General features: G+C 39.4%; 1 protein-coding gene across 2 annotated transcripts; it reads left to right on the forward strand.

Annotated features, from left to right (window-relative positions):
• The first annotated feature begins 2,863 nt into the window (after positions 1 to 2,863).
• Positions 2,864 to 19,153, forward strand: LSMEM1 (leucine rich single-pass membrane protein 1). 2 transcript variants are annotated; one of them, XM_089524314.1, is made up of 4 exons: positions 2,864 to 2,988; positions 6,273 to 6,398; positions 17,258 to 17,398; positions 18,898 to 19,153. In XM_089524314.1, the coding sequence occupies exons 2-4, from the start codon at positions 6,275 to 6,277 to the stop codon at positions 19,083 to 19,085; spliced, it is 453 nt and encodes a 150-aa protein (XP_089380440.1). In that variant the 5' UTR covers positions 2,864 to 2,988; positions 6,273 to 6,274; the 3' UTR covers positions 19,086 to 19,153. The 2 variants fall into 2 exon arrangements, with proteins under 2 accessions (XP_089380440.1, XP_089380441.1); XM_089524315.1 differs by having other exon boundaries at positions 17,261 to 17,398.
• The last annotated feature ends 445 nt before the right edge of the window (positions 19,154 to 19,598 follow it).

A 19,598-nucleotide genomic window follows, 5' to 3' on the forward strand; every position in this document is an offset into this window, starting at 1 on the left:
GCTGTTTTCCATGCCCTGCCACCTTCTTTCAGAGGGTCTTCTCAGGGGGTCCAGTGATAGGGCACCTTGAAGGGTCCATGGTGCTTAAGCTGAAACACCTCTTCTAGCAGAATTTCTCCACTTCATGACATCCTAGCACCTTCCATCCATTTAGAATCTGGACCTTCTGTTACTACAACTCCATATAGCATGGCCAGTAGTCAGGGATGATGGGAGTTGTAATTCTAAAGGACCATAGGTTGTCCACTTTTTGTAGATTATACATCACAATAACCTTTTTGGTGAGGAAGAGGGTAGCAGTCAAACTAGTATTGCCTATATGACTGCTTTATAAAAAATAATAGTAGTACTACATTACTGTGTTCTGCACACAGCTTGCCTGAACATAGATGGTTTCTATATATGTTAGTATGTATAATGCAGTATATATGTTAAGACTAGAGTAGCAGCTGAAAAATATAAATTACATCTACCTACCTGAAAAAAAGATTGAAAGTAGTTTCTGTTGACCATTTCAACTGCTGTGGCTCAGTGCTGTGGAATTCTAGGAATTGTAGTTTGTTGGGGCACTTGAAGTGTCAGACCAGATAATTTCTGCAATGTGGATGCAGCCCAGAACCACTACAAAGGGTTCATCTCTCTTGCCTTGATATTTCAGGATGTAATAAAAAGGTCTCTGAAATCACTACATGAAGAAGATACCCTGGACCATTCTAACACTTTAGAGATCCAACCAGTACTTTGAAATCTAAATTGAAGTCTCTTAAGGTTCCATTCTAGAATAGTACATGTACTTTTACCAACATCCTCACAAAGAGAACAAATGAAATCCCAATTTGTCTAACCTTCCCAAATGCTTTCATGTGGATTGAGCTTCACTTGTCCATTATCAACCCTAGGTGCTTTTTCAGCTGGATTAGATGGTGAAGAAAGTATAAAATGGTTATCACATGTGACCATTACCTGTTTCAGTCTTGGAAATCACAGTATGCTAAAGAAGGTTGCCAGTGATGTGGGGATAGAGTTTCAGAACGCTGTCCTGTTTTTCTCCCCTTATTGGTTGGGCAAGGATGAATATAGATGTGTGAATATAGATTCATTGATACAAAATCAGACTGTGTGCAAGTTTGAATAACAATGCTAATATGGTGAATGTGGCATGGGCATGATATGCTTCTACAATGGTACTGTATGAGTTTCAACCCCTGGAGTTGTAGTCATCATTGTACTTAATTCTGGTTTCACTTTTACTCTGGTCACTTAACTTGCACTTTTTCCATGCATCAGTTGTATTTCCCAAACTTGGGTGATTTCCTGAACACTGACATCTAATTTGTCTTCAAATTGCTCCTGCAAAGAGTATCAAATAGCCAGATCTCAGCTTGGAATGAGCGTTGATTTCAGAAATGAGAACTGTGTGGCTGTCCAGATGATGTTGAACTGGAACTCCTGGCATTCTTCACTATTAATTAGGTTGGCTATAGCTGATTAGAGTTTCAGATCAACATTGAAGGGTCATAGAAGGTTGCTATTACCAACCTTCTATGTAAGTTGAATATGTTAGGATGAGTAGGGAACATGTGATATCCTACTAACCTTATGGAGCACAGCCTGATGTGAAGTGTGATGGGAAATGCAAATTAACAATGCATGGTATGTTGTACATGAGATCATGGAAGGAAGAATGATTCTATGGATCATATAGAGGAACATCAATCTGTTATGCTCCTTCAAATCATTTCAAATATATGGTAACCCTAAGGGAAACCCAGCACAGGAATTTCTTGGCAATATTTGTTCAGGTGGTGTTTCCTTTTGGCTTCCTCTGAGGTTGTATGTGACTGGGCCAAAGTGGGAATTTCAACACTGGCCTCCTGGAGTTCTAGTCCAACACCCAAACCACTACACACTCACATTTAAAGGTAAAAGTATTCCCTTTGACATAATTGTCTAGCCATGTCCAACTGTAGGGAGTGATGCTCATCTCCGTTACTAAGCTGAAGGATCCAGAGTTGTCAAAGACGACTCCATGGTTGGAGCCACCATGACTAAAAGCCAAGGCATGCAGAGCGCTGTTACCTTCCCACTGAAGTGGTGTCGCTTTATCTACTTGCACTTTTACATGCTTTTGAACTTCCAGGCTGGCAAAAGCTGGGATTAGTGATGGGAGCTGACTCCATCACACGGCATTTAGGTCTCAAACTGCCAATGTGGCAATCTTGCAGTCAGAGTTGATGTTTAACCTCTAAGCCATATTTCATATTTACTGAGCAATCAAACAGAGAGATTGTCCCTGTGTGTCTAAAATGGCAAACTAAGAAAAATATCCTGCTGCAAGCCTTGTTTTTCTCACTGCTTGAATCAAAAGCTAGGAAAGGAAGATAGCTGAAAGGCCAGAAGAGTGAATAAACTGAGATCTAGATAATAAGTAGTATCTTCGCTCCATCTAAGGATACCCTTGTTAATTGACCAAAATCTTTCCTAGGTTTTTTGCGTTTTTTTCAGGCTATGTGGCCATGTTCTAGAAGATTTTCTTCCTGACGTTTTGCCAGCATCTGTGGCTGGCATCTTCAGAGAAAATCTTTCCTAGTTCAGCATTTCCTTTGTACAGTGACCCACCAGATGATTCTGGAAAGCCCATAAACAGAATATGAATAAACAATGTTTAATTTTCTACAGGGGTAGTGAATACATACATGCTAGCAGTATTTATACTGGAGAAGAGCACGAAACAAATGTGAATGTAGTCAGTATATTAAGATGGTAAACTCATATCTTTTAAATTACTCTCTCCAAATATGTGAAACCTGACAACTTGGCTGAATTGAATACTAAATATAGACAGAAAGTACACTCTGTTTCAGAGCTGAGCTGGTGGATTCAGTGGAGACACTCCAATGGATTTCCAGAAGACAAGGAGAATAGCAATCAGTATATTTTCTGCTGGAGCATAATGCTGGAGTTCTGCACCAGAAGTTTAACTAAAATGTAAGTATTTTTCAGCTTCACATGACTTCAAATCAATAAAGAATCCTCTTTTTTGCCCTTAGGTTAATTGAAGCATGCAAGTACTTTTTTATGGTCACCACTGCCTTTGTTTTAAGAAATCAAATGAAAGGAAATAAAGTTATGCACCAGTAACCAAACCGATAGCGATACTGGTTTCTGCTCAAACAGTAGCAAAGTGGTACAGGTATTTGTTAAGGATCAGTGACTTGGCTTTTCTTAAAAGTATACTGCCATTATCTACTAGTCACACTTGAAGGAAAGGACAAATGGATGTAATTTCTTGTTCTTTAAATCCTTCTTAAGTCTTAAGTGCATAATGGGACATAACAGTGCTTTAGACTTAAACCAGTCAGTCAAAGCCAATTGCATTTGCTGAGTTACTTTGCAAGCTTCTTTTGCTAGTTTTTCCTGCTTGTTTCTGTAGCAGGAAGCACAAAGATATTATCCTAAAAACAGAAAGAAAGACCCTGAATATTGGAGGTGAAATTTATTATTTAGGGGTGAGGTTTTCCTCTCTATCCACAGCCCCACATCCCTGTTTTTTAGGATTGTATTTTAATATCAAATAATCTATGGCCCAAAACTAAGTCTGTCAGCAAACAAGCAAGCAACAGACAGTCAGGTATAAATGATTATTGAACGACAATTAAAATATAATATAATCATCTTTCTGTATCCACAGATTCAAGTATCCATGGCTTGAAAATATTTTTTAAAATATGTACATTCCAAAGAGCAAACCTTGATTTTTGCCAGTTTGCCAGGGCACCATTTTACTGTGTCATTTTATTTAATGGGACTTGAGCATCCACGGATTTTGGTATCCACAGGGGGTCCTGGAACCAAGCCCCAGCGGATACCAATGGCCCGGTGTAGTTATAAAAATACAAATGCAAACATGACACACCTCAAATCAAAGACCTTCTGCAACAGATAGTTAACATTCAAAGGCTTGGGTGTTCACCTGGAGACAAGCAGAGAAAAAAGAGGAGCCCAAACAAGCTTCCCATGGGAGTTAATTCCACAACCTGGGACCAGCCACAAAGAAGGCTCTCTTCCTGCCTGTGATGGTGATGGTGACACCAAGAGAAAAAGATACTGTTGTTCATCAGCTCACTGTCTATGCAAGTAAAAGCATGCTTAAATTCTACACACTAAATACAGAGACAAACTAAATTATAAAAGCAGATTAATTTGTAGAAGAAATGCAAGTTTGAGGGTGATGCCAGAAAAACATGAGAACGGACAGAGATGCTACTAAAGGTTACAGGTAAAGGTGGCTACCAGCAGAAGTCTGCAGCATCTTCCAGTTTTTGCTGAATTCAATAAACAATTTACTAAGTTCTGCAAACAACTGCAATACATCAACACATTTTCTAGGTACCACTAAGACGCAGAATGAATAAAAACAAGAAATGGATCAATGTATTTGTTACTCCTTTTGTGAGCTGCCTTGGCTTCCACTTCAAGAGAAAGGTGGCATATAAATAAAATGAATTAAATAATAAAATCATAAAGACCCTCCTAGAGTGAGTGCTGAGGAAAGAATGACTCAGGAAATTTGTGTGGAGTGATATAGAAACCAAGGCCAGGGAAGGACAGTTGGCAAGCCGTCTTTATGTCCTTCAGGATGTCCTTGGTGAACTGCCAAAAGGGTAAAGGCTAACGCTGAGCGGATTTATAAATTGCAACAAAACAAGATAAAAAGAGAGTGAGTGTGTGTGAGAGAAAAACTCATAACATTATGACAACTTCCATATTTCACTGCTTAGTTTCCTCTTTATGTTTTCATATGTAACCTTACGTTTGTTTTCCTTTCCTTTCACACACATTTTTCAAGGTATGAGGTGTAAGGATTAATGGGTTTAAGACTCCTGACGGTCAAAAGCCATGCCCACAATCCACAGAAGTTTGCTACCAGTGCCACCAGCATAACAATGAGCACACAACCATTTTTGACGTGACTTTCCCTGTAGCTATGCTGCAGAGGCATAAAAAAAGTAACAAAAATGTTGGCTGCATAGATATGTAAATACATTTCTTCACAGTTTATTGCTAGGAGCATGCCTTTTAGAAAGGTTTTAATCTTGCCCACTCATGACCATGCCAGTCCAAAATGCTATGCATTGCAACACAGATATAGCTCATCACACAATATGTTTTTCCACCTGTTAGTGTAGGGATAGTAGCTAAACTCAGCATAATTAAGAGAGTCAAAGAAGGGTGTTCCTAGGCCCTGCTCATCAAAAAGTATTGGGGCTTTGACCTTGGATGCCCTGGCTCCACTACTCTACTGCCTACCACTGAAGTCTCTGTATTACATGGAACCTCTTTTTGCAAACACTTTCTGTTTAGGCTCTGTCATTACCACATACAGTGAAATATGTGGTAATGACAGAAGCATGAATTACCATCTTTTGATTATTGGTACTGTACTTTGCTAAAGCTCTCATGGCACTAGATTCTGTTTGATATTGGAAGCTAAGCTGGGTCAGCCCTGGTTTGTACTTGGACAGAAGACCACCAATGAATACCAGGTCCTGTAGGTTATATTTCAGAGCAAGGGACTGGCAAAACCATCTATGAGTATCTCTTGCCTAATAAACTATGGGATTGCCATAAACTGGCTTGATGGCATGCACACACATACACTTTGCCAAAATTCTTACATCATAAGGTAAGGTTCAGTAAGGTGAGATAGTGAGATACACATGGTAGTAGTCATTTCAGGAAAGGTTGAGTGAGAATTGACTAAAATGACCAGCTACAGATTATACTTAAGTCACAGTCTTACTTAATGCCTTTGAACATTCAAACAATGATAAAGACTTAATAATTTACCTGTAAATGGCAGCAAGGTATGAAAACACTAAGCACTGGAAAGAACAGCAAAAAGGTCTTTAAACACGTTATCGGCTAATACAGGTCATTGCCTGAGCTGCAAAGCTGCTCTTGCCAGCCTCTCAAGGGCAATAAGAAGGCAGACATGTGTCATGAAACTGAGGAACCTATGAAATTTTCACTACATCACCATAAGTCAACAGGAGACTTAATATACGCACACTATTATGATGATATCAATCAGGAACCTGGTCCTTTTTGTTGCCACATAATACTTGATCTACCAGTCTTTTCAAAACATGAAGACAAATGGTTGCTTTTGCATTATCATATGCATTTCACTCATGGTTTTGTTGTTTATTTTCTTCCATAGTTAAACAAAGATTATTTTAAGAAGTAGTAACTGTGTTGTTGTCTCATAGGTATGATGGACAGTTCTGCTGAAAATGATGCAGAAAACTCTCATGATGAAGGAAGACTTTATGTTGTCGATTCCTTAAACAACTTAAACGCGCAAAATCATTGTCTCGTTCATTCTCAGCACCCAAGTATGTATCCTGGGGAACATTCATCAACAAATGCCGTAGCCATTTTGAGACATTCAGTGAGTTAACTGTGTTCTGCATATGGTTTAGAATAGACAAAAGATGCCAGATATTAACCAGTATGTCTAAACCTGGGCAACTTCAGTTCACTGCCATCTTTACTAACCCCTTTTAAAAAGCATAAAATCAGTAGCAAAGTGTCTGGAAATCCATATCTAGCTCTTTTTGGAGAGTGTTCTACACCTCATTTTACTGGAAAATTGCTGCTTCCAGTAGCTTCCAGAGCTGGAAAAAAATGACTTTTTTTGACTGATGATTTTTCCAGTGGCATGGATCAGGGGTTCCTCTAGAACTCAGGGGCTTAACATTGCTTTAAAGTGTCACTTTGGCCACCCCAATCGAAACTATCTGGCTACTATGGTCTCAAAATAGCAACACCATTGCACTTGTGCACCTTCAAGATCATCCATAGGGCAGGCCTCATCCTGCAAAATGTAACTGAGGTAATAATTATTCCCTAAATAAATAAATAGCCCCCAAAGTAAATGACTGTTCTTGCTTAAAAATAGGTGCAGGGCAACGTTATGAACCACAGCAATAAGTGCTTTGAAGTATTAAACTAACAGATATTAATATCTTCCAAAGATGTGTATGCATATGTATAAAGTACCTTAAATCCATCTGACCTTTTAAACTTTGATTAATTTTTGATTAATTAAAAAAAAATGCTTGCACACATATTCATTTTGCAACTGGAAAGGGTGAGCCCATGCAACAGAAGATGGAGCATGTGACATAGCCTAAGTTCCACTGAAGAAAGAATTTTAGCAACTGCAGTCTGGTAAATGCCACAGTCTTGCAGGCATAAGAAGTGTAGCAGCCAAAAAGCCTTCTTCTGAGTAACTGTTAAAGGTATAAACAATCTGTTTTTTGTTTCATTCTGTTTCACGTTACTCACCTGGATAACAATATCATGACTTACAAACAGGAGCTGCTATTCTAAAAGTTGTATATCTTTAAAAGCTGGCTAACTACTGACCCGCTGGCTGCTTTTAAAGCTGTAAATACTGTGCCTTTCCCACTAGCTTCTGTTAATGTGCATCTTTTCCTTTCTCTAATATTCTCGCTGCTGTTTTTGATCCTGAAATATTTAGATTGCATACAGCACAGTCTTATGCATGTCCACAGAGAAGTAAATGCATGTTTATTACCTATGTATTGCTTTATTTAGTCGATAGCCCACCTTTCTTCCTGAATGGAGCCTCAAAGGGTAGAAGATACAAGGGGCTCCTGGGAATCTTCCCATCCAGGCACCAAGGCCTGCTTAGGATAGGACAGAACAGGATGGAAAGCTGCCATATACTGAATAAAAACATTAGTCCATATACCCAGTATAAGGGGCAGAGACTAGCAAGTCTCCCCCCTAGCTCTATTTGAAGATCCCCAGTGATTCAAATACTAACCAGGCCTGAACCTGCTTAGCTTCTGAAATCAGACAAGATAATGCATTGATGGTTGTCTTCAGCAAGGTGGCTGCAGAATTCTTCATGTGCCTTCACACCATGCCCTTAACAATCTTAGTAAGACTATAGTAATCTAGTTCTTACCAGAATTTATAGTGAAGGGGGAGGGTAGCAAGCCCTCCCAACCTATGCCGGAAGGGTCCTTGGAGCACCCAGCAACAAAGAGAATCCAGAGTCCAACTTTAGCTCAAAATAAGCACATCTTTATTACCCGTACGGGGTGACAGCTGCCTACATGGCAATTCCAAGACTGTCACCCCCCATTGTCTTTCTTCAAACCTTTTATACATTCAAAAATGCATAGTTTTAGCAACATCCTTTCTTCAAGTTACCTTTTAACATTTCTTAATTTCCAGAACCAATTTATTGACTAATTCCTGTCTTCCTGCCTTCCAGGCAAGTTTCCACAGTTCTGGTTAATCCTTCACAATCCTCTTGTTCCTCTTTATCAGATTGCTTGGCCATATTATGCTGTAATCATTAAACTGCCCAACTGTCCTTTTAACCTTTAGGTATTTGTTCCTCTCATTCCCCCATTTTTTTCTTGTGACTTGTGTCAACGAGTAACACTATCAGTCTTGCTTCTACCAGAACTCCTTCTCTTCTGGCGAATTTCTTCCTGAATTACTGGGGGTCCTCTGATAGGAACTTAACATCACCATTTCTTTGGCCACAGCCACATTAAGCATTCTGTTTACCATATTTTGCATATATTGCATTAGACAGGGAATACACATGCATAAAACCAGTCCTATTACCAAAATTAGGACTCCTGTTATGACTATGCCTTTTACCCATCCTAGATTTGGTAGCCAAGATGTTATCCATGACCACCAGTCACTAGTTGGTTGGTATGTTTTTCTCACACTTTCTGCTATCTTGTGCAGTTTTTCTACATCCGTCTCAATTATTCCACTCTCATTAATAAAATGACAACAAGTAGTATTTAGCCACATACATAATCCTCCTTCTCGACTCAACAGATAGTCCAGTGCGATTTTATGCTGGACCAAAACCTCTGTCAATGAGTTTACCTCTCTCTGTAGAGTCTCCAATCCTTCTGCAGATCGAGTGGCTAAACTTTCCATTTGGTATGACAGGATCCTAAGCTGTTTTATATTCCATGCCACACCTAACACAGACATACCTATAGCCGAGAATCTTTCCCCTTCGGTCAGGTATGTGTTATCAGGGTCATATCCATATTTTTCATCATACACCCTTTTTCTCAACATATGTCTATGTCAACCAAACTGTCGGTCCCAGGCTACTGGGGGGTTGATCTTGTGGGTGAAACCTCAACTCACCAGCCATAAGGGTTCGAACAGTGCAGGTACCGTTCCATGCAGGTGGTAATATTTTTCCTGCCCATTGTCCACAGACCCAATATACGCCCGGGGGGGGCAACCCTCCTGTCCAATTACCTGGGCCAGCAAGGTATCCCATTTGTCTATTCAGGGCCCCCAAAAGTGTATGGCTTCCTACTTGTCCAAATAGAGTGGGTTCACCTTGGATAGAGCAACCTAAGGGATAGGGCCACCCTGTGCAAACCTCGCTACTATTCAAATGTACCGTGAGATTGCATTTATCATAATCTCCCAAGTTTGCACGTCTTACCAGCACGTTAGTGCCATATCCCATGCTTACATTTCCCATCCATATTGTTTTCTCTACCATTTCTGACTGCTGAAAATGGCGAACACATAAAGCTGCCAGGGGCCTATCGTTCTGCTCTAATGAAAATTGTGCCTTATCAAATGTTGAGGGATCTCCTACTCCAAAATATACCTTGGTTACATTCCACCCTGTCAAGTTTAGAGTTGCTGAAACAGTGATTGGCCAACCTTGACCATGATGTGAGGGGCCATGTGAACATATCCAACAGCTGCTCCTGTTGAATTCCTTAGAAATATTATTCACCATTTGGTGAAATCTGTTTTGTCCCCACCCTCCATCACATCCTACAAGAAATACAAACATCATAACAATACACCAAATAATCATGTGTTGAACCGTGAAACAAGTGAATTGTGATGATGGGGGACAAATTGGTAGGTCTGGCCAAAATAAATTTGTGGTTTGTGTTCCTGAATGTTTATAATGTCCCTTGGTTCTTTCAGGATCACCCGCGGCTGGCAATCCTTCCTCTTACTTCGAGGCTGATCTTAGAATCATGACCTCGGAAGGGGGGCTCACGTTGCGATGCTGCCCCTTCCTCCATCTGGAACCTGCAAACCTTTTAAGTTTTACCTTAAATGGATTGTCTTTGTCCAAAGTAACTTGCCACTCAGGATCTTTGGTGGTGTAGTCTCTTTTGATTCTCGTATAATGGACCCAAGGCTTGACTCCCTCTAGTTTGACTGCGGTTGGAGTCATCAGCAAAATCACAAATGGTCCTTTTCACCTGGGTCCCAAAGGTGTGGTCTCCCAATCTTTTAGCCACACAGATTCTCCTGGAGAGAAAGAATGTAGCGCAGTAAAAGGGAAAGGGTACTTTGCCTCCCCCACATATTGGTTCAGTTTGTGTAACACAATTCCCAATGCTTGAACCTCATTAATCAAAACTTGTTTTCCCAAAATAGTTACATCTCCTCTTAACTGTTTTATTCTTCAAGAGGGGGGGTCTTCCATAAACCATTTCATAGGATGACAATCCTAACATTCTAATTGGTGTACATCTCATTTCTAACAAACACATTGGTAACACCTGTGTCCACCCCAATCCTATTTCCTGACAGATTTTCTTCAAGTACCATTTCAGACTGTGGCATAGGTCTCTTGCAGGGGTTTGACTTAGCTCTAATCACACAACCTCTGGGGCATTTCTGCACATATTCAAGAGCCAGTCAATGTATAAAGTTTATTCATTCAATTATCTCAGTGTCTCTTCTGACAACTTCTGGGCCAAGTTGGGATGGCATTCATACTAGTGAATCTGGGAGGATGTATCCTTTTACTCTTCCAATAACCTCAAATGGAAGCTCCTTCCTTGTGGTTAATTCAAAACAAACTTCTGACTTTTCTTTTTCTCACTAATCCTCTTCTTCCGCATCTCTCATTGCCATAGCAGGAACATCCTAGGAAGCAGGGTAGAAGGGGGGCACTAACATTAAGTTCATGGCTTCCCTTCCTTCTTTGTCTAAGTCCACGTCTTCCTCCTCTTCCTCATATATCATCATTCCACATACTCTCATCTGGCCTCTTCAGTCCAATGGGACATATCGTCCTCCTTTCTTCTCTTGGTTCAGTGCTGCTAGGCCAGTAAACTTGCTTTTTTCTTGCATCTGCTCCTTCACTTCTCTCTTTTCCTTTGTAAACTTTCTGTCTGCTAAGGCTGGGACATTCCTTAATCCTTCTACGACTTTTTCTAGATCACTTCTCTGTCCTTTCTTACAATCTTTATTTCAATGGTTTTACCAAATCTTCTCAGGTCTGGTTACAAAACATTTAAAACTCACTCAGGATCACAACCTCCAAAAACTCAAAAATGCTAAAATGATGAAACAGTGTCCTTTTCCCCAAAAATTCAAAATTCAAAATCCAAACAGTCCCAAACACTCTCAAAAGTGGTTGAATTTCATAAACATCAAAAGTTTAAAAAACAAGAACTGAAAAACTCTTTAAAGTCTGGAAATGCTTTTCTTTGTTAGAAATCCTTCTCAGACTCTTTCAACTTAGCAAGATGTCTCTCTGTAATTTTATTGTTGTTGTTGTTGCTGCTGTTATCAAGTGCAGCTAAAACTTATTCTGCAATGGTAACTTCATCTCCTTTTTCATTAAGATAGCACTCTTGTTATGCTCTGGAACCCTTGTTGACTCTCTAGTGCCTCCAGTGTTCACTTTCAGAGTATTGCCAGAACTCTCTCTTTTTCTCTCTCATGCTTTCTTAAAGCAAACTCTTTGTTCTCTCTGTAGTGCACACAGTGTCTTATCTCTGGCCTTGCCTTGAGGAACTGAAAGTAATTTAATTTTATTTATTTTTTCATCCTCCATGGTAAGAATAAAGGGGGGCAGGAGAAAAAAAAAAGAAAGCCTTCGCTCTGTAGAAGGAAACTTTTCCTTTTTAAATTGCTCAATGAAAGTTTTCCTAAAAAGCTGTTAGCAATCCTGTCCCATTTATTTCCTCATTGCCTCCTGCTTTTCTCTGGGTGGTTGGCTGTGTGCTCTATATTATATTTCAGGATTTCTCTCTCAGGATTCCTCTCTCAGGCCTCCATGCATACATCCTTCCTCAGCCTGGATTTCCACAATCCAAAGGCTTCTTGTGAGTCTCTTTCCTTTTACAAACATGCTTGGTTCTTTCATGTGTTCTGCATAACTTTGCAAACCCGTCTTTACTCTTTAAATGTGGTTGTTCTACTGCTCTCACAACCAAATTTCAAGCTTGTCTTTGTTACTTTAGGTTCTGTGTTTTCTAACTCAATCTGTGGAAGTTTGTTGTTTGTACATTGTATGTATTATAGTTTATAGCACTGTGTAACTTTACAGTGCTTTATAAATAAATAATATTTCCTTTAAACTCACACAGATTGGGATTATATTTTTCTTTAACAGGAGTGTTTTTCTTTCACACAAACTGGTATTTCATTAATGTGATTTTTCTTCTTATATGATACACAATCCATTTGGGTGTTTTTAAATTATTCTAACACCCATCTTTCATTTTTCATTTTAAACACTCCAGGCTTTTAATCTTCTTTTTTCTGCCCATGCTCCTGGGTTTATCTTCTGTTTGCTCCTTTAAAAAATTTTAAACACAGTCCTCAGAGCAAACGGACATAGGCTTTTTCAAATTTCATCACAAATTTCTAGTTTCAGGCAAAGTCTATTTCAAAGGTACTGGGCATCTAGGAGCATTTTAGAACTTATGGGCTATTCAATGGCTTGTATAAACTTTAGTCTCTTCCAATAGGTTGACAAAAGGGGTCTTATTTTCTTCTGGTCTGGTATAGTCTTTTCCTACTTTTTCTCTGGCTTGAGTTGATGCCATGGTTTTCTCTTCCAGACTTAATAAAACATTTAACAATTGTTGGATATCAAGCCAGGTGGGCATATGGGTGCCCATGATGCCTTCAATTAAAGTGGTCATTCCAGTAGGATCTTCCGACCATGGGGATCTGGTTACTTTCCAGTTTTATAAATCACTACTGGTGAACAGTACATGTTGATAAGTACTTTGAATAGTATAACTTGGAATGCCCTTCTCTGTTATTCCAACTGGAACCATTTGAGTGACTACTCTAAGGGGGGAAAAAACTCCTGCTTGTTTTCCTCCTTCCTTTTGTTTGGTTTGCGATTTATTCTATCAGGATAATCCTCTTTCCTTCTAATGGTGGCATAGCATCTTCATTGAAACAGATTAGTAATTTATCATCTGTTGATGGTAATTGTTTTATAGCCTCCTCCTTGGGTAAGGTTGGGTAGGTTTGTCTGCCAGAGTCCAGTAAAAAGGGGTTGGTTCCTGTCTTTTTACTTTTAGGTTTTTTCTGTTTTAACTACCATGAAACATTATCCATGGCAGATTTTCTTTTACAACATTGTACCATTGTGGTAGCATTGTAGTAGCATTGTAGTAGCATTGATCTGGATTGGTACTTTGCTGTAAAGGCTAACACTTTCCTTATAAGTTCTAGGTCCAAGGACACAATAACTGGCCAGGGGGAATCTAAAGGGAAAAGTGGCCACTCTAACATACAAAAGTGTTTTTTTTTTTTTTTTCAACTTCCCTGCTTTTCGGTGCCTGCCGAAAAGTGTTTTTCTCCAAAGTTTGCTAGCATACAATCCAAAGACGTCTTGCCTTTTTGAACCCTTTTTTTTTCTTTTTTTTTTCTTTTTTTTTTTCCATTGCAGACTACATTTAGTCTGTCTTATTGCAGACTAGGTCTTGGGTGGAGGCACCCACCCTCACTAGCCTGTCTTAACAACTGTTTTCTACTGTTTTCTCTGGGGGAGTCTTTCCTCTTGACTGTCCTCCCCCCCCATTGCGGAAACTAGGGTCTTGGGGCACCCTCACCTAGTCCGACTTCCTATGCAATTGCTCCTGAGGTTTATGTCCCTCCAAATCTATAGTCTAGACTTTTCTTTTACTATAACCCAACCGTGGTACAAAATCAACAGACACACAGGGAAAACAGGGATTCACAGCTACTGAAGGAAATGGGGGAGTAGCTGCTTGACTCACAACCCACCAGCCTGGGCCCCCGGTTGCGCAGACGGCAGGCTCACAGGAATCGTGATTAGGCTTATAAAATCACTCACTCAACACACAAAAGCCTCCCAACAATATTTCCCTTTTCAATGTGCACTAATACTTGCCTCCTCCAGCGCGCTGGTCTTCCCTCTTGTGGTTATTTTGGCCACGTGAAAGGTCGGCACCTCTGGCTGAGACGTCCTCGTAGGATGGCGGGAGAGCTGCCAACGGTCTAGTAGAAGTGGGGCCCCTCTCGTCGTACAGCAGTCACCGTCGTCCTCCGGGGTTGTGCCAGCTGGGTGAGGCTAACACCTTCCTCTGAAGCTCTCAGGCAAGGGTGCTCCACTTCCCGGCCAACGCACCAGAAAATGAAGGGGGAGGGTAGCAAGCCCTCCCAACCTATGCCGGAAGGGTCCTTGGAGCACCCAGCAACAAAGAGAATCCAGAGTCCAACTTTAGCTCAAAATAAGCACATCTTTATTACCCGTACGGGGTGACAGCTGCCTACATGGCAATTCCAAGACTGTCACCCCCCATTGTCTTTCTTCAAACCTTTTATACATTCAAAAATGCATAGTTTTAGCAACATCCTTTCTTCAAGTTACCTTTTAACATTTCTTAATTTCCAGAACCAATTTATTGACTAATTCCTGTCTTCCTGCCTTCCAGGCAAGTTTCCACAGTTCTGGTTAATCCTTCACAATCCTCTTGTTCCTCTTTATCAGATTGCTTGGCCATATTATGCTGTAATCATTAAACTGCCCAACTGTCCTTTTAACCTTTAGGTATTTGTTCCTCTCAATAGTGAGTGTCTAGTCTTAACCAGGAGGGGCAAATTGCTTTTTTGGTTGAGGGTGTACTCACCTGAACATGATATTCTTTTGACAAGCCAACATTTCCTTCATACCATGTATGTTTGTCAAATACTCTGTCCTAATTTTATTATCATGTATATTTGTCTCTAACGTACACATGGCAACAAGATTATTTTTAGCTGTCTAACCCCAACTCCCTTGCTGTCTTCTCAAAGCTCTTTGGAAATTATACTTTCCTGGCAATGTTCTACATTCTGTTGCTTGAACACATACAGAATCCTGTGGTGTGTTCTAAACTCGACAAATTATACAGATAGAGCATTAGACTGAAGGCTGCCCATCCCACACCATTTACAGACCAGTTTATTACTGATCATATTGACAGGATTGTTGGGGAGGCTCCGAGTCGTTGAGCCAGATTTTATGTATATGCTAAATTCTAACCTCTAGTTTAGGTTATGATGGGCATTGAGACATATATATCTCAAACCCCTACATTTAACATTTGATGTAACTGATAAAAAAGGTAGAGGATAAAGAAAAAAGAAACTACTCTAATGCAGACATTATCACTACTCTTTTTATGATGTTGACACAGTTTAGAGCCCTAGCCTGTCTTAATCCAATCCTGGTGCTGTGAGACATTATGTGTGCATGCTTGTGATGTGTGTGTGTGAGAGAGCACATAGGTAACACACCTACTATCCCAACAGCCACAATGTGTGTTGGCCTTTACTCAAGGATCCCTCCTATGCCTATGGGGGTACCTTAGTGAATTTACTTGATAGTGTTCCTTTGACTGATGCACAGTATCTGGCGCTTGATTTTCCCTGAATGTCCCCAACATAGAATTGCTCTTGGGTATTGTGAGAATTTAAAATAGTGGCTGCCTAGCACTGGGTGCTTGCTTTTTAAAAAAGCTGCGAGGGTTTCATCCAAAGTAAGCATCTGTCCATGTGATGACACTGGCTGTGGCCTGTAATTATGTGGGAGTTGTTTATTACTATATAAGAGATTGACAGGGGAATGCATTATTTGTAGCCTCTCAGTCCAATTTGGAGTTACTACTGTCTTTCAGTACAATAATTCATTTTTAACAGCAAAGTTTGCGGGCCAGTTCAGTCTGGGAAAGTTTAAAGGGCTGTAATTTAGAGCAATTTGTTTTCCAGTATTTTGACTTTAGAGATCTACACACTAGACTTTTGGTGTCTAGTATGTGGTTTTAGAAAGTCATCCATAGAGAGGAATGTTGTTGCCCTCTAACAGTCAGATGAACTCTTTATAGCTGACAGCTGTTTACCAAGGAATCTGTGGTCAGATTTCTAAATTACAAAACATTTAGGGGAGGCGGGAGCGAAGGACACCTGTCTTCAAGTCATCAGTTTATCATTTCATGTGAATAATTTTAAATAACCTGATTAGCCCTTTCAGGACTTTGTGATAAAAAAAGAAAGAAATATGAGAATTAAACTTGTAGTTCATAATTGATTTTGGTAGTATAGTCAGCACCCCAGATCCACAGATTCCTTATCCATGGATTCAACCACCCACAGTTTGAAAATATTTAAAATATTAAAATTATATATTGAAAATATATAAAAATTACAAAAAAATACCTTGATTGTGTCATTTTGTATAATGGACACCATTTTATTATATGCCACAGAATTTAATGGGGGCTTGAGCATCCACTGATTTTGGTATCCATGGGGAGGACCTGGAATCAAATCCTAGTGAATACCAAAGGCCCACTGTGACTAAATTCCATTTCCATTTTGGACAAGAACATTAAAGCCTGAAAAAAAAAAAAAAAACAACCCAGCTTGGTGGGGCTCCTTGCCAAAGATTACTTTACAATCTCTTAATCAAATACTCACAGCTAGCTCACTCAGTGGAAACTGTTCATTAAGCAGAGCGGAGAAGAGACGTTTATTCAGTATTCTACTGATAGCTTACTGTGCTTGAAAGCCCATGCCAGCAGTGCCTACTTTGTGTATCTCAGAAGCAGCACCAATGGTTTTTGTTGTTATTTTGTGCCTTCGAGTTGTTTCCAACTTATGGTGACCCTAAGCAGTGGTAGTGCAGTTTAATAAACTCAATGCCTTGAGATTTGGTGGTTTTCTTTTCTTTTTGGGGTGTGTGTGTGAAACAGTTGCTGTGTGCTACTGGGAGGAAAGGGGATAGATAGATTTAGTACATTCAGGTCATGAATGCTTTGCACTATTCTCTTCTTAGAACCAGAAATACTTTGCCATGATAATTGTCTTAAATACTTTCCTCTTATCATCTTGGGGTTTCCTAGTCTTCTTCTGTTTCTTCTTCTTTTTTTCACAGCAGTCTGGGAAGAGAATACAGAGAGCACTGGATGTTTGATGATGCAAAACAGCCTGAGATGCCAAAGCTGGTTCTTCGTCACATCTATCATTACTTTAATTGTCAGCCTGGCACTTGTTTCTTTTGTAATAATCTTAATAGGTAAGTGAGGGCTTTTTTTTTTTAGTGTTTATGATATTGACTGCAATGAGAGTTGTGGTTGGAATTTAATGGCATTATATATGTAACATGCTCTTATTTTTGATATATGGCACATTTGATAAAATCATCAATGAACAAACAATACACATCATAAACAAAGTCCTTTAGTAAAGAGCTCTGGAAGGAGCGAAGGAGCTAATTCAACATTGGCTTATTTCCCAGCTGGCACAAAGGTACAGGTGATTCATATGAAAAGAGACCTGGGTAATGCAATTTGATTACCTTTTCCTATAGTGTTCTGGAAATGCTGTTTGGCTTGCATATGCTATTCTTCAAACATATTCTCTCACCTTTCTCAGCTCCTCTATCACAGTCTCTGTCTTTTTCTCCCGAAGAATGCCAAGTAAAGAATGAATGTATGAAGTGCAGTTTATGTGACTGACTAGAAGTTTGCTTCTAAATTTTAAATTCTGTATGTGAGAAGGAGGATCATGTAATTGTAAAGAATATGTTATTCCAACACAAGAAGGTTGGTTGGTGAAGATACATAAGCTTGCTGAAATGACAAATTGACAATGTGAATCAAAGAGAAGTCTCTGGTTAACTTTAAGAAAGACTGGGATATGTTGATCAACTTTATGAGCCTTATCATAGCGGAAAAGAAAGCCAAAGAATAGTGCTTTTCGCCATACCTTTCCCATGTTGTTGGTAGCACTTCAGTTCTCTTTTCTTGGGAGACAGTCATCAAAGCAGGTCTTTTGTCAAACAAAATTTTCCAGCTAGACAAAAGACTCATTTCACACAAGAAAAACACTGATGCACTACATTGTCATGCATTGTCATGCACACAGAAAGGCGTTACTCTCCGGCTCCATTTTGGCTTTCTTTTCTAGAGTGATAAAGCTCTTTGAGACTACAGTGAGGGAATTTATCAGTTTTGGGTTTCAATGTTATTTTATGTAGCCAATCTTATATGTTTAATAAAAAATAATTTAAATGGTCATGTAGTAGCCATGTCCTGAATGTAGAAAAAAACCTTACACATTTTATTGAAAATCTCTCCTATTGAAAATGATACCAAAATATACTCGAGAAAAGCACGGATGGCTATGAAAGTAACAAAGCAGGACATTGTCATGAAGTTACTGAATCAGGATTGGTTCTTGAGAACTGTTCTGCCTTAGTGATCAATATTTTCTTTATTTTTCTGTTGGCACCCATCCTTGGGCATAATAAAATTTGGTTTGGAGACATAATAGAAATAGATCCAGTAGAAGTTTTGTTGATGGTGGCAGTTGGTGGGGGAAAACTCACATCAAACAACTAAAAAAGGCTATTCAAACCTGCAGAAATTTCTGTGCCAGGAATCCTAAAACCATTTACTGAAAGAACAAAGCTGACAGGACCAATCCTGGTGATCAAATATGCTGTAGTGTGGGTTGTGTTTCATTCCATAAGGCTAATTAAGTCTAAAACATTAACCCCCCTTTCTTTTGTAGTTCACACTGGAGATAAGATGGATGAAGTTTCAAGAAAAATAGTATTAGAAAGGAAGAGCATTGAAGACCTTAAGAAATTTCATGATATGATTTTACAGTACCTCAACCAGACTGAATTGATGGAGAATATAGAAAATATTAGCACAGTGCAGACAAGACAACCAAGTCATGATCTTTCAGGATATTGACTGATAAATGCTGAGCTGAAAGCCTCAGGGTGGTGGGTCACTCTGTGTAATAAAAACAATTCTGTTTACTCTTTTAGTTTCAGACAAGTTCTATGTAACATAGCCTTTTATTCATAATTCCTTATGCTCCACAACTCTTAAGAGAAGCTTAGAGAAACAGCTTGCTGAACACTATCATGTAGAATTTATACTGACAGACTTGTATCTAGTTTTCCACAGTTTCTAGGTTCTTGATCATTTTTATGGGTGCTGACAGATGAACAGATGAGCTTGACACACACATTTGATTTGGAGGTGGTGCGTCTTGTTACATGCAGAAGGTTCAGCATACTGTATCATAGTACATGTTCTAGTGCAGTATAAATAGAAAACTGAAGAAGTAGCATCAGCTTTCTTTAAGGCTGTATATATTAGTAGCTGAACATCATTAGCAATTGAACAATATAAAGGCGTGGACCCTAATTTTGCAAATGGAAGGTCCATTTTTTACAGAAGACTTCAAATCCAGGGGAA

Source organism: Sceloporus occidentalis, unplaced genomic scaffold (genome assembly GCF_023333645.1).
Source record: "Sceloporus occidentalis isolate IW3139 unplaced genomic scaffold, rSceOcc1.0.p SCAF_5, whole genome shotgun sequence".
NCBI lineage: Eukaryota > Metazoa > Chordata > Lepidosauria > Squamata > Phrynosomatidae > Sceloporus > Sceloporus occidentalis.